At 46.3% G+C, this 14,952-nt stretch overlaps 1 protein-coding gene across 1 annotated transcript; it reads left to right on the plus strand.

Moving 5' to 3' along the window:
* Nucleotides 1-459: 459 nt before the first annotated feature.
* On the plus strand, nt 460-4,095 carry LOC144165784 (toll-like receptor 2 type-1). Its single transcript, XM_077695554.1, has 2 exons — nt 460-518; nt 1,741-4,095. The coding sequence occupies exon 2, from the start codon at nt 1,747-1,749 to the stop codon at nt 4,039-4,041; it is 2,295 nt and encodes a 764-aa protein (XP_077551680.1). The 5' UTR covers nt 460-518; nt 1,741-1,746; the 3' UTR covers nt 4,042-4,095.
* The last annotated feature ends 10,857 nt before the right edge of the window (nt 4,096-14,952 follow it).

Genomic DNA, 14,952 nt, shown 5'->3' on the forward strand with positions numbered 1-14,952 from the left:
CCTATAAGAACTGTAGGGCCGAAAAGGGGGGGGGGGGTAAAGTTATGTAGATAGATAAATAGATAGATAAATACATAAATACATAGATAGATAGACATAAATAAATAAATAAATAGCCAAAGACCCTACGCGAATCTACAGAATAATATCGGCCTTCTCATAATATTCATATGATCTATCATTTAAGCCCAAGGGCTTACAGAAAGGCAAAAGTGAAACCAAATCTGCAGTAGTTGTAGCATCCTAAAACGGTAACAAAATTTTTATCGGACAGAGTTTTTGCGAAATTCTTTTTCTGACCCACAATCTATGTATCTTCCCGGAAACGAGCACTCATATCAACCACCACTCAAGCGAACACCATTTCGTCACTTCCTCATTCGCGTCCTTTTCCTCTCTCAGCCCCGTGCGCGATAAAATAAAAGCCACGCGGGCAAGCCTTGCCTTTCTAGCGTGTGGAAACTCACAGGTGTGTTGCTCGGGAAAACTCGTCGCCGAGCGTCATACAGTGCAGTGGTGTAAGTAAATTCCAATTCTCAATCTTGTTGTTGGGTCGCCGGAATTAATCCGGTCCACGAAGGAAGTATTCCGAGCAGTTGCAGAAATTCGCCGTTTAAATATTGTGAAAGCCGTATTTTTAAGGCGTTTACGGAGCACGTATAGTATGACTTTATTCTTACGGATAAACAACCTATCACCAATACAACCTCATTGATAATACTTCTCTGGAAAATATGCTATTTGCGGTTGTGGTTTTACATTGTAAAATCTGTTATAGGCAAAAGAAAACATTTCTCAAGTGGAGGGTCAAATATGGTGGGTTCGCGCTTCTAACAATGACAAGAAAAGTTCTCCAGCGGTTAAAGTTGCATTAGAACAAAACAAAAATTGTTGGTGTCATTCTAGTGACATATCACATATGTCTTGGAGAAATAACCTAAATTTTCAAATCGAGATGAAACCTCATTTATTTCGTTAGGCGTTAGCAATTGATGACACTTATGGGAAAAATAAGCTGTTTGCGGCTGTTGTTTCACATTGCGAAATCTGTTCTAGACAAAAGAAAACGTTTCTTACCTACTGAGTCAAATATGCTAGGTTCATAATTCTAATCATGGCACGTGAATTCTTCCAGAGTTTAATGTTAGAAATAACAGAAAATACATTAAAATTTCGGGGTCACTCCAATGACTACGATCCATATGTCTGGGAGAAATTCCCGAAATTTCCAGATTGAGATGAAGCCTCATAATTTCGTTAGAGCCTTAGCAATCTTCTATCAGAACGGCGGACTTACTCTTATTTCTTAAAATCTGGTAATTTACGATGTGTGACATCGAAGCAAGGTGCCATACTCCAATAATACAGGAGTTTAATGTTCCAGTTGGATTTTAGGAAACATGCAAGAACTGGGGCAGTCTGTTGAGTAGCAAAGAAAGCAACTTTCTACACGTCAAGTACACATGCTTTTTGACAACGGTAGAAATGTTACAGAAAATTGCAGCTCTAGAGAAACGAAGGGCTGCGCTTTCAACAAATGCGTTTAAACAGAACCTCAGTCAAGCGTTAAAATTGGTAATCACTTTCATGGAAAACGAAATCACCACTCTTTGTTTTGCGATTTCAGAGGACAGTTCTTCGACATTTAACGAGGAAGAAATCACACTTGTTTTTATTTTATTCAGTACTCGTGACCTTACGAACCCTAGTTATTTTATTTCTGCATTTTAACTGTTCCAGATTGCCATGCATTGGAAGGCACATGTGTTCTTTCTTTGGACCTTGGTATGTTCAACCGAGGGAGTCTCTGCCTACGTGCCCTGCCAGCAAACCATGAACCAGACGACACTCCTCCGTGAACTCAAGCACTGCAACCTGAGCTTTACAGATGGTCATCTTCACGCTCGTTGTAATATTCTTGTCAAGTTCCCTCCTAAAACGCAGTCTATTTTTTATGAGCCCGACGTATTGACAATGGAGCAACTTCTGGTTTCTGAAGAGGCCGTTCGTACCGTGTCTCAGGGCTGTGGCCCGGTCTGCTTGTCTCTCCGACGTGTGATACTTAAGAACTGGGTCGGCTTTCCTGATAATTTTAATAGTAGTTACGATCACTTTGAGGTGTCGCGGAGGAGCAACGTCAAACCGTATGGTCTTTATTCACCGCTTGAATACATTCAGCAGATGACATATGAGGCGACATTCCACAAGCCCCCGCTGGTAGCTGTCGCCATGTGTGAGAGCAAGCTGGTCAACCGAAGTGGCATTTTCACTGTTTACGGCTTTGCTGAACGGTACCACCACGCAATCCTGGCCTCTATTGATTTCGTTGGTCTCATGGATATCATTATGCACTCTAACGAAGGCAGCGTCTCCACCGATGCGGTTAGACCGGTTACGGGAATATTGGAAGAATTGCCCATGAAGCTTTGGAGGAGTATTGAGTTCCTACCTATTATACATGTCGCGTTCCACAGATGTAATTTCCATCACATCTTTTTCGCCGGTGAGTCTGACCTAAAGAGTATTCAGCGGCTTGAATTTTCCCAATGTCCTATTGAGAGCATTGGTCCTCTGGCGTTTGACGATATTCCGTCTGTTAAGAATATTTCTCTAACGAGCACGAAGCTCCCCGGTATCCCAAAAGCAATATTTTCTTTGAAAACTCTGATATGCCTAAACATGTCTGACACAGAGGTTCCTCCAGGACTGGAGTTCTACTTTTGGCCCGTCTCCCACAATACAACGAGCAGTGCGGAGCAATTAATAACAAGTGGCAGCAACGTGAAGCTGTTACGTGATCGGGACCTATGTGGTTTCCCGAATTTGCATGAGCTTCACATGGACGGGTGCCACCTGGAGATTCTACAAGGCTCCCCATTCGTATGCCTCAAAAAACTGCAGGTTCTCTCCTTGCAGGCAAACAAAATATCAGCACTCAGTGAAGTGACGCTGGAAGGTCTTACAGGTTTATCATTGCTGAACTTGAACCGCAACAGTCTGACGGTTTTTGAAGGCAGGAATATACTCATTCCCTTGATGTCCCTGCGAGTGCTCCACATATCCTTCAACAGCATCGAAGAATTCCGTGTGGACAAACCTCTCAACAGTTCCCCTGAAGTGCTTTTCGCTCAACACAACAGGATAACGAAGTGGAAGCCACCAATCTTCTCTCGGATGACTGAAATGAAAATGTTGGACCTTAGCCATAATGAGATCGCGGTGCTGGACAACGAAATGTTCCGCGACCTGAACGACATACAGAACGTGAGCCTCAACTTCAATCCCTGGGATTGCAACAGCTGCTACCTCAACAACCTTCACAACTTTCTGGACAATCACCAAGTGCAGTGTGTGGAGTGCGTAGCCTGCGAGATTCCGGAGGAAAAACAGGGATACCATGTTCGGAGCGTTGCATGGAGAGAGAAGGAGTGCGCACCTCTGGACTATTATCCTGTGTACGCTGCTGCGGGGATATTTTGTATTATTTTGGCCGCCATGCTTGTTTATTGCGCTTACAAATTCCGCTGGAACTTCATGTATCTATATTCATACCTTCAAGTTCGCATGAAAGGCCACAGGAGCCATGTGAACGCGGAGAATTACGAATGGGACGCTTTCGTATCCTACCATGCCTCTGACTCGGATTGGGTTCTCGACGTTCTGCTGCACAAACTCGAATCGCCTCCCCACAAGTTCCGTCTTTGCGTCGCCGCGAGAGACTTTATACCGGGTGTTTTAATCACCGATAATATACGCCGAGCCATTACGCAGAGTCGCGTCTGCATCTTCGTGTTGAGCCCTGCATTCTGCCGCAGCCACTGGTGCATGTTAGAACTGAGCGTCGCTCACCACCATTTCTCCGACAGCGAAAATTCCGACGGTTTGGTCTTCGTCAAAAAGGAGCAAGTCCTGGAAAATGAAATGAGCAACTTGCTGCAGCTTCTCATAAAATCGAGAACGTACATAGAAGTTCCCCCGACAAATGCAACTGATACGCGGAATAACATTTTCTGGTTGCAGCTCCAAGCGGCTCTGCAGTGATTGAATTCTAACAACATTTCGTGAATTTAACAATAAAGAGATGGTAATTATGAACATTTGTCTCCGTTGTTGTGATTAAAAATTTCCCCGTTGTCTTGTTTGTGCCCATTATACCGCTAGCGCTCAGTGTGTTTTACAGCCCCATATTTACTGATATGTCTGTTTCATTTGCCTACAAAACCTCAGAACAATTTGGCAGTACCGCCGCAGTCATTCTATTTCTATTTCACCGCCATCTTAATTTCAGTATGCTATCGCCTTACGTTCTACGGAATTTAAAAGGTTCTGGATTATATGAGCAGCGTGAAACACTAAGCCAATAATTGCCGCTTCTGTTTCGCAGCCAAACCAGCCCGCTGATAAAAGTCTTGTGAATTCGCCCCTCCTACTGCCATCATTTTACTTAAGGGAGGCTTTTCTCGACACTGTGTTTAGCTGTATCAGCCTTGCGGAACTCCCAAGGTCGCATACCTTTGGAATAAAATGGATATACCCTACGTACATACAGTAGAAACTGAAGCTGGTAAAGTCTTTTTAGCTGAGGTTATTTTAACTATAAAGAACATGCAACTGAAAATACTGCATCGAGGCAAAGCGTTTTTTGGAAGTATGTTCACATAGTTCACAACCTATTCGTGCCCTAACCTTTGTTCGGTTGCGCTTGTAGCACGACACAGCTAATTTCGTAAGAATCAGAAGGACATTACTGTAAAGGGCACATTTTGCCTCATGGTTTCCCGTGCACATTTGCAGGAAGGGTAAATTGAAGGTAAGCCTATCGTACGCTGCCATGTATTCTTTCTAAAGGGAAAGGAAAGAAAAAAAACAATAAAGTAAACCGCCGTTAACCGCCGTTAGTCGATTGCCGCAGCACGCCGCTAGCTTTAACCATGGCCTCCTTTCATACCTACTGTGCGTGCTCTATCTTCCGGAAAACCTATAGGAACAGCCGGTTCAACATTGAACCGGCTGCAATGAGGACTGCAATGAGGACTTCGAACTTTGGATCAAGGTGATAATCAGCATTTGAGGGCCCCTATAAAAGCTTATGATAAATATTCGGAATGCGCTTAGCTTCAATACATTGAAGCTTTTTAGATATCTGTGATCGGTGCTCCTGAAGCAGATGTTTTCATAAATACGAACAGAAAATTCTGTGATTGGCATCTCCGATTCGTGTTCATGTCTGATTGATAGAACGTAGGGTCCTCGCAGCTACAATAGTTGTGAAAAGAAATCAACTGCATAAAACAGCGCTTACACTCCGAATTTCCAGCAACCAGGAGTACTAATTTGTAGCTGTGCAATTAAATGCAGCTGGACGCCTTTGCATGCTTACACCAGCACACATGCACCAACACAAACAAAGAAAGCAGAGCTGTTGTACACATGAAAACGCCCTGTTCTCTCCTGTCGAATTGCCAGATATCATCCTGGTGAAAGTCTGGACCATGGCATCACAAGGAAGGAAGGAATACGTTTTATTCGTCTATCGAGATCAGGTGTTGGGGGTGGAGGATGCCCACAAGGCCGGTGCAACCGCCAGGGCACGGGAAGTGGTCAGGACTTGGCCTGACTCCCTCGGGTCACGCGACATCACGCAACGGGGGGGGGGGGGGGGGGGTACGTGTCTGCGGGGCTTTCGCAGAGGGAATGGTAGTGAGTGTCGAGTGCCCCGCAGGCTGAACAGGTAGAGTCAATAAAGAGGTGTGGATTACTGTGTAAAACACGCCAAATAGAAGGTACCAGCAAGTTCCTGGCGAAAGTGGTTTTTCTTCACAGCCTGTCCTTGGGTAATGCAGTTGCAGCAAAAAACTTTTTTTTTCGCCACACTGGCATGTTTACGCGAATTCACGAGCCTTAAAAAAGTTCTGCCACAACAATATTTCTTTTGACAGCTGGTTGTGTGAAAAGGTCCAATCACAAGTCGGTCTAATGGAGAAGGCTGAAATATTTTTCGAGAGATGTTCTGTTACTTTCCGGAGGTGGGCTCTAAATTATTCCCTTGATAAAATTTATGCATGGCAAATTGGGGTGTTCGGGAATTTCGTTACCCCAGAGATCCGATCCCCACCCTTCCCGTCGTAAGCGCCATGTCCATGAAGCATCACTGCATGCAGTAAATACACAGCGCATGCAGAAACCAGAAAGTATTACTGAGGAAATTAATTACGTCAGCAGTGCACGTTTACAAAACCCTAAAGTGGCAGGCCACTGCCACCGGCGAATAAAGCAGCACATAACGCACAACCCGATCCGGCGATATAAAAATTCCAGCACTAAATATATGCGTATGAGTTCACCGCAGTGGTCTCGTTTTCTTCCTGCCAAGGAAAAACGTGACTGAAACAAAACAGTTGTGTTGTTTCGCCCTGCGGAATAAGCTTTGCTTGGTCTGGCCTCTACCTTTCGATCCTTCCGGCATGGGTGGCCCCACCGGTTCGCTTTCTGGGTCATGGAGACGCGCAAGCCCTCCAACGTAGGCAAGGTGCGAAGCAGTGGAGAGAAGACATTTACATATTTACATATCCCCATATTTACATATTTACAGGTAATGTGGCGTACTTACAATGACAAAAGCCTATTTACAAATGTAATAACCTAAAGCTTCATCGCCTTTCCAGATAAGGGCTAGGCAAAAAACATTTTTACCACGTCATTTTTTGTCATTGACAGAAAGTGCATAGTTTGTCAGGACTGGCGGGAAGAACATTGTGCACAACAAGGTCGGCAGAGCTGTGTGGTGTCCAGGATTCGCACATTTCAGCTCGTCCTGCCCTGAAAGCACATTCACGGCGTTATTTCATTTCATTTCGTTTCATTTATTTTACCCTCAGGGTACGGATACATTATAGAGGGGAGGGGTACAACAATAACAAAGTGATGACAGATGCACTGTTCGTAACTAAACAGCAACAATAGAACAGTCTCACAAAGGAGTAAAGAAAATACAATTCAGGTGCACAGTGGTGAATTCATTTGGCAATATTTCAAGCATATATAAAATAAATATGGTCGTAATCAGTAACATAACCAATTGACGGCTTGCTTTAGGGGGTTCCGTAGCTTTCTTCCACGACGATCCAAAAAGGCCTCTATAAATTTTTTCAAGCCGCAGAGGACATGAAGAAACGTCGAATATGGGTACAGGAGATGACCAGTGTCTTGGTGAAGGATCAATCGGTCGACGGGAGCGTATGATGGCGTCTTCACAAGCAACAGAAAGCACCGGTCACAGTCAATATTGGCTTTACCTGTGCGCGCAAGGTAGCCTCCTTTATTTGACAGGGCCGCCACGTCCGGCGTAGGCATAAGTGTTGGCGATGTGAGGAAGGCTCTCTCAAGCACGAACCTCGCGTGTTCGCAAAAAAACCCTTCGTCGGTGCCCTGTTCAGCCGAATCCGGGAGGAAAATACATTAGAAGCTTCCTTCAGAGCTTATTACGTTGCTGTTTGAAGACGCTACAAATATTCCCGACTTCAGGATCTTCTCTATATCGGCGACGACTGCTCTCGCGTCTGCCTGGTTGTTGCTTCCGGCTGTTTTTCGCATGCTCCCTAAAAAGACTCTATCGGGTCGGATGACATTTTCCTTGTCAGAACAAACTGGAATTTTTTCTCTGAAGTACCTCCTTTCAGAGCACTGAGCGTAGTACTCTGTGGTGAGAAGCAGGGCATCATAACTCTGCTTCCTGAAGAAGTGGCTGTGGTCGCTTTCTTTCTATATAGCTCCGAGGAACTCCATGAAGTCCTCCACGAGCTAGACAAGACGTTCATCGCCAGTATTACGGTATTCTTTGCAGTCTGGCTGGTTTTGATGTCTGTTCTGGGTGCAGTCGCTGACGTCCATCAGTAAGAACCAGCGGTACATCGTTTCAATGAAACGGATAGTTGGTCCGGCATTGGTAAAGCTGACATCACTGACAACACCTCGTCAACACATAGAATTTGGGACTAGGGCGTCACCAGAGAGGACGGCGGTATTTCTATCACTGAGCAGGCACACAGCGTTACACAGGAGGCTATGCTTTAACAAAACACTGACGTGTTCTTCAGATATTGCATAAATATAGCGTTAACAATAAAATATACGACACAAGGCCAAGCTCTGGGGCTTCGCAGGCATTTTATGTACATTTTGATGATTTAGAATGTTCCAGAATGCAGGATCTCGCATTTTATTACATCGTCTGACATAATACTAGTGTACGACGGCCTACATTAAAAAAAATCCTCGCCTACCTAACCTGAACCCTGTATGTGAACAAGGAAAACTCTTGCATACCTATATTGCATATTGATGTTAATATAGCGAGGGTTAAATCGATATTTCGAATGACGAAAGACCTATAAACACCCTGTACCCCAGCGGGTCATCACTATGGTGTTTGATGTGGTTAACGCGAGCACCGCATTGTGTTCCTATTCTGCTAGATCATACCAGTGCAGTAAGCCTATTTTTTCTCTCTGAACGATCTTATATCAATTGAAAATGAATACTGTACAAACTGCGCCCACAAGTGAGATTTCAGTACACTCACTGTTTTGTCGTTTACCGTGCTTGTTCAGAGGTTGCGTCAGGCCTAGACTCTCTCAGACATGCGCCCCTTTCCTAATTTCGGGCATTCCTTATTGCGATGCACATTTCGCTCAAAAGTTTGCATGCTAGCTTCATAACGACTCCGGATACATGAAAGCTCCCCATACAAAATGATGTGTACGAACATACACCGCAACCTGGCCGCAAAACATTGTTTTTTGTGTTGCCCACTCCCAAAAATGAAGGAATAATTTGGAGAGCAACACACGCTTCAGCAACGCTATGGCAGGTTTGAAGCCAAAAAAATGAACGTTGGTATACCCCAAACATCCTTTTTGCTGAAGAAGCGAATTTGTAGAACGCAAAAATATATACTCCCACATATTGGTTCACTTCGGCCAGTTCATAGCCGTTCGGCCGGTTCGCACCCGCATGGCCAAACAAGTCCCCCTGCCCGTTGATGCGCGTACCGAACGCGCAACACAGCGTACGCCATACTAAAATACCTTAAAGCATAAACTAGAACACGAGAGGGTCACCGATCCTGCCGTGCCCACCCGAACGCACGAGAACATTCCTTTGAAACCGCAAACGCCACACCCTGCTTGTCTGCAAGGCCGAAGGAGCACAGCACTGAGTAGAAGTGCCCAGAAGAACCACGCAGCGGATGACTCTACAGACACGGCAATTCCACAAACCCCAAGAAAGTTGTGGATGAGCATGGGTGCACTCAACAACAATGGCTTTTCCTCCAGGCTTCGCTCAAAGGTCGTAGAGGAAGGAAGATGTCAAGAGGAGAAGGAAGATGCCAAAGGCCAACCGGCCACATGAAGGCCAGATTTACTGTCTTGAAATTTGCCGCATGCTATTGCCGATAAACGCCACCATCCCTATTAACATTTTCTTTGCTTGAGCGTTGTCCAGTGCCTGACGCAAATAAAGGGTTCCAGTGGGAGGCGAACGGCGTGTTTTGATCCGGACACAAGGGTAAGTGTTTTTCCGTAATACAGGAGACTGTGCCAAACCACAATCTGTTTTGTCCGACTGTGTCCACTGAATCACGTGTTTTTGTGCAGCAGATCAATCCTCTGGAAATAATAGGGGGACCTTCCATGTCCGTTTAACAGTTGGGTGGGTCTTCTTGGCGGAGGCAAGTAGGAAGGTATTAGGTATTGCGAGAACACTTGGTACCCATTGAAACAACTCGGTGTCCGTGTTGTTCGACCTCTACCTTCGCTGCTACTGCAGTGGATGTGCCCTCGAGAGCCGTGCTCTTACAATTCGCTTCGAAGAGCACCCCTCCGATTCTTCAACCTTGGTTTCTGCACTTGTAGGATCGGCGAGACCCTTGCCCCACACCCCGCAGTGGCTTGGAACGAAGAAAAGGGATACTGGAATGGAAGAAACCGGTGATTGATAGCTAGCTTGAATTTTACGAACAGTTTATGAGCGGTTGAAGAGATCTCCTAAAGCCAAACTAGGGGTAGACATACAGAATAAATAAAAAAGACGGGACAGGGGAGCTTGTGGGTGTTGAGGTAGAGGAACAAACTGTGTAAGGCAACAGCTTCTGCGGTAAGACCTGGTCGGTGGCAAAACTTTCTTCAGTCACGGAAACCTCATCCGCCGAGTGGAACAGAACGAACGCGGCTCCAACAGATGCCGTAAAAGGACCGTCCTTGCATGCATGTGAGCCAGGGCTAAACTTCATATGCGCAGCTGTACGGGAGTCTATCTTGCGGTGTGTAATCGCAAAGCGCCGACCGGTATGGCTGCAGAGCCAAAGAAGAGGATGTTGCACTTATCCCAGGGAAATGCATGTTCCGTGCTGCTGAATGGGCCGTCGCAGGTAAAACAAGTCGAAGAGACAATGAAGTAATGCTCCGACAGGGTCAGCTCGTTCCGAAGTGTCCAGGAAAGCCCAGAAGACCACACTGTCCCGGCACTGAATGTCACATCAATCTACGTTTCTGTTAGTCAGTGACGAACGTAGACAGCGAATTCTGGTCGTTCAGTATTCGCAACTGCCGCGAGCTAATGAACTTCGCCAATGGCTGCCCCCGTGTGGTAACCACATCACAACCCCACAACGCGTCCCTCGCATTACCATCACACGCAATGACCACATTGTCATGATTTTAACTCTGTAATATTGACGACACAAACGTTTCAATACAATCCATATCCAATGATGGAGCGTCGTATAGTCCTATCAAAAGAATAGAAATGCCGTACGCACTCCAAGTTATGGCGATGATGTAGGGTGACACATTTAGAAAGTCGTCCACAGGTGGGTTTGGAGAAACAACCATGCACCGCGGTGTTTTACCATTGTGGAATTTAAACCACTGATCAAGAATTTTCTGGAATAGCTTCTCTCGAACGTACGGGTCACAAAAAAAACTGCGAAGTCATTTTTTTTCGGCTTATGTACAAGACGGCATGTGCCGTAGCTGCACTCGTGTGATCCTGATTGGCCTGTGAAAACTTCAGCGATGTCATTTTTTTCTGAAACCCTAAGGGGACGTTGGTGAAACAAGCGTAATCTGCTCGTAGATTGTTTTCACTGGAAGTCGGGCGATGCGCTTATTCAAGGCTTCGCAGCATGGTGCAATAAAAGTATGAGCAAATCTCTCTTCCCCAGCCGCACGACACCGCCTGAACGTCGTTATTCTTGTTTTGAAGATAGCGGAACTCTACTGAGAGCGCTTCTTCCCAATAATGGCCAATGACGACATTGTTCGTACAGCGGTCGGACACTTGGCCATAAGAAAAGCAATTCTGGCAGGTGGCCACGTAAAACTTTTACTTGATGGGGCAGGAGGTCCAGCCTATGAGATGTCGGTCCCGATTTTTAAGCAAGGGATACACCGGTGGCGATACCCCATGTAATGCACAATGTTCCCCGCGCGGTTTCTGAAATACGTGCGATGATGCAAGCCATCTTCGAAAATGGCGAGGTTATTTCCCGCATTGATATGTGCATGCAAGATACGAGTGAGAATGCTAGGGCCCACACCGGAAATTTTGAATTCAGGTAGGCGACTGGGCGGGGGGGGGTACAGAAACCCTTGAGAGCAGTTTATATTTGCACATTCGAAGCAATGGCCATCTGGGGGTTGACGATGAACGGTCGGTTGTCCGAGACGACGGTGCGGCCCGAGCGTGACGGAAAAAGCTTCACTTGTTTCACCAGATACCGTGTGTATGATTGCCGAAAGCTCATCTAAGTAATGTGATTCTGTCTGCCCTGTGCTAGCAAACGGCACAACGGGAGACAGCAGGAGGGCATGGTTTGGGTTGCTGGCAAATGGCGGGTGCGCGTTTGGGCCAACACCACTCGATTGTTGAAGGCCAAAGGCGCCTCTGGGAGTACGCTGCGTTGCTTCGGAGTGGGCAGGGGTTGCGTGCGTGGCATAATCACCAAGGACCACACCGTTAAAAGTCGGCATCGACGCCGAGGACACGAAGGTGGCTTTAGAGCGAGAATGCGACTCGACGTGAGACCTTCCTTCAGCAAGCTGCGCGCGTAATTCTTCAAGGCGGTCCTCCCCTCCGCCCGAGCAAGATCTGTTTTCAACCGACAATAATGCCGTGCATGTCGAAGAATATAATAGTTATCTTCACTCGCATGGCGACTGAAACTTGCTCTGATTGTCGGACAGGAGGCTCAGTAAATTGTTTTCCCAGTATTCTGGGACCCCAAATGTCTGCGGCCAATGCAGCGTCACATTTGAGTAGGACGCCGTCTTCAAGGTTAGTCAGAGAGCTTGCTTGGCTTGCTGTTAAGGGGTGTGTAGGATTTGCCAGGTGGGGATTGGCAACTCCTTCCTGATGATGATTGACAGAACTGGGTGAATGTTCCGAGTCAATCGCAGTGGACTTGCCCAAACCAGGAAGGTTATGTGACACATCACCGTCAGACTGCACAGCTTGCAATTCCAGCTTGTCGTGCTGCTGCGAAGGAACTTCGAACCCGATCATAGAAAACATTTTACCTTATTACATTGTCCCACGAGTGGTAAGTCATCACTAAGCTTAATCTAATCTAATCTTGAACAGCCGCAATAGAGTTCGTGTGACGCTAATCTCAACTCAGCAGTCACACCGGCAAACACTCAAACGTTCGCTCAGGGAACTGGAGCCCATCTCACCGCTCGGTCGCTGATGTTTACGAAGATAGCTGTAGAGATGGGACGCGTTGACCTTCGCTAGGAATTGCCGAAAGCAAGTAAAACGGGCTAGTCGGAAAACACCCCCTTTTCTTCATCATCATCTGAAATCACTTCCCAGGATTCCAAGAAGGGATTTGGGCTTTACATCGGCTCCGTCTCAAGATGTACGGGTAACCGCTATTTTTTTCCAGAATCCTGACGCCAACCTCACCATCGAAAAAACTGCCTGCATAACACTTGCTGACGCCCCCTTGTGATTGGTGAAACCACTTGTGCTGCATTCCTCGAGCTTTTAAATATTTCTTCGCCGGTGATCCTGAAAAATGGTCGCCGACTAATACACCTCCACAGCCTTCTCAGGGAAATTTTCCAGCAAACAACAGTTCCTCCTCTTCACGACATGCGGCAAACGTGCCCTTTAAAAATGTATTGCCTTGCCCGAGGAGGAGCTACAACTCCTTGAGTCCGGACAGATTCATTTCACTAGTTGTGTGTGCCAAGTGCCAGGTAACGCTACTGATGACGTCAACCTGGCCGCCCGGGCCCTTTCGGCAGCCTTGTTCCCACTGTCGCTGGAAGCGAAAACGCTCGCTTCCCAAACGGGCGACCTTGCAGTCATTTCGACGGCTTAGGCAAGCTTCCCTTGAACGCGCTGCAAAATACCTGTATCCTGACCGACGAGATGAACGCACTGCGTCAGAAGAATGCTCGTCTGCGTAGGCACACGCCGAGAATTGCAGACTACCGGCTTCGGCGATCGCCTCTTTTCAGGACGAGATGCGTACCCTCGGCTCACCGCTCGAGGATACGAAGCCGGAATGGTCCTGCGATGCTCCCGTATAACACGACAATGCCATCGCAGCTACCCCGTCCGACGCCCCTCCAAGCGCAACGATGCAAGGACAACAGTGCGTTCGAAAGTGAATCGGGCACACTGCTCCCGCCCTCAAAGCTGGGCCTGTTTGGGTAACAAGCCCATAGAGGACGCTCGTCGACGTTCGCGTGATGCAGCCTTCAGAGCGAGCTACCACTCGGACATCCTCGGTATTTGCCGGTGACCAGCAAGAAACGCATTATTCGTGTAGCTCCTCCACACCGACACTTCAGCGCCCAATGCTCTGCAGCCTGGAAACTCTGTTGGTACCGGAAATAGACCGGTGTGTTAACAACTGAAAAGCAAGCAACCAATCTACGCTACCTTTCACAATAGCGTAGGCGCTGATTCTTTAGCTGCGTTGTATGGCGATGCTGTCTCTCGAACAGGTTACTTTTTTTTTCTCCGGTTTGCAGGGTTTCTGAATAAAAACGGAGCGCAGAACCTAAACTAAACTCTATAAATTAGGATTGTTAGCCCTCTGTGACCTCAAGGAACAAATTCAGAAGTAAAGGATGTACGTAGTACAACTCATCATGGTAGTACACCATTTGCTAATAGGAAATAACTCCGGAATATCCTCGGTATATGGAAATGATAGCAGTGAAAGAAATAAGGAAGTAGAAACCTGCCCATTTTGTGGGTATTGAGAACATACTTTTGCCATGGTAATACTTGCGGAAACATGGTTGACAATTAATGACGAAGCCCTATTTTCAGTGCATACATAAGTGAATGCTCAAGCAGAACAAAAATGCGAGTTAGTGGCATTGCACTATATTTAAAACAAAATGTAAAATACATTGCCATTTAAAAATTTTGTCTTATCTCTGGTTATCTTAGATTTTTAACTTTGTATTTGGGAAAAACAAAAACAAGGAAAAACTAGCTTGGTGGCGGGCTTCGCTGCCCTTCATGCGAGATCACTCGAACGGAAATTTATTTTCGCTGCTCTTTATCTCGGAGTAGAGATGCGCTAGAAGAATTTTATGTGCAGCTTTCCCGCTCATGGCAGCCCTTTCAACAGCGATTCCTCTGTAGTTATTTAGCGTAATGTAAACTTCTTTTGCGCTGCTAGTATTGGGGGTGAAAACGTGCTTTGCGCACAGTTTCAACTCTTGGACAGTTTGCGGCTTGGTTCCTGACTCCTGAGACATGGAAACTATCCCATAGAAATGCATGGATCGTGAGATTTGACAGCGAATTGCACATAAAGTATTCTGAATCCTATAAATGCCTTCTAGTGTTTTCATCTGCTCATTGCTTTCTTGCTTTGTGCCAAATCTCACATTTATGAAGTCGTTTTCCTAGGTTCCTGAGAGG

The sequence above is a fragment of the Haemaphysalis longicornis genome, unplaced genomic scaffold, assembly GCF_048455015.1.
Source record: "Haemaphysalis longicornis isolate Haplotype H1 unplaced genomic scaffold, Haemaphysalis longicornis Haplotype H1 scaffold_15, whole genome shotgun sequence".
Lineage (NCBI taxonomy): Eukaryota > Metazoa > Arthropoda > Arachnida > Ixodida > Ixodidae > Haemaphysalis > Haemaphysalis longicornis.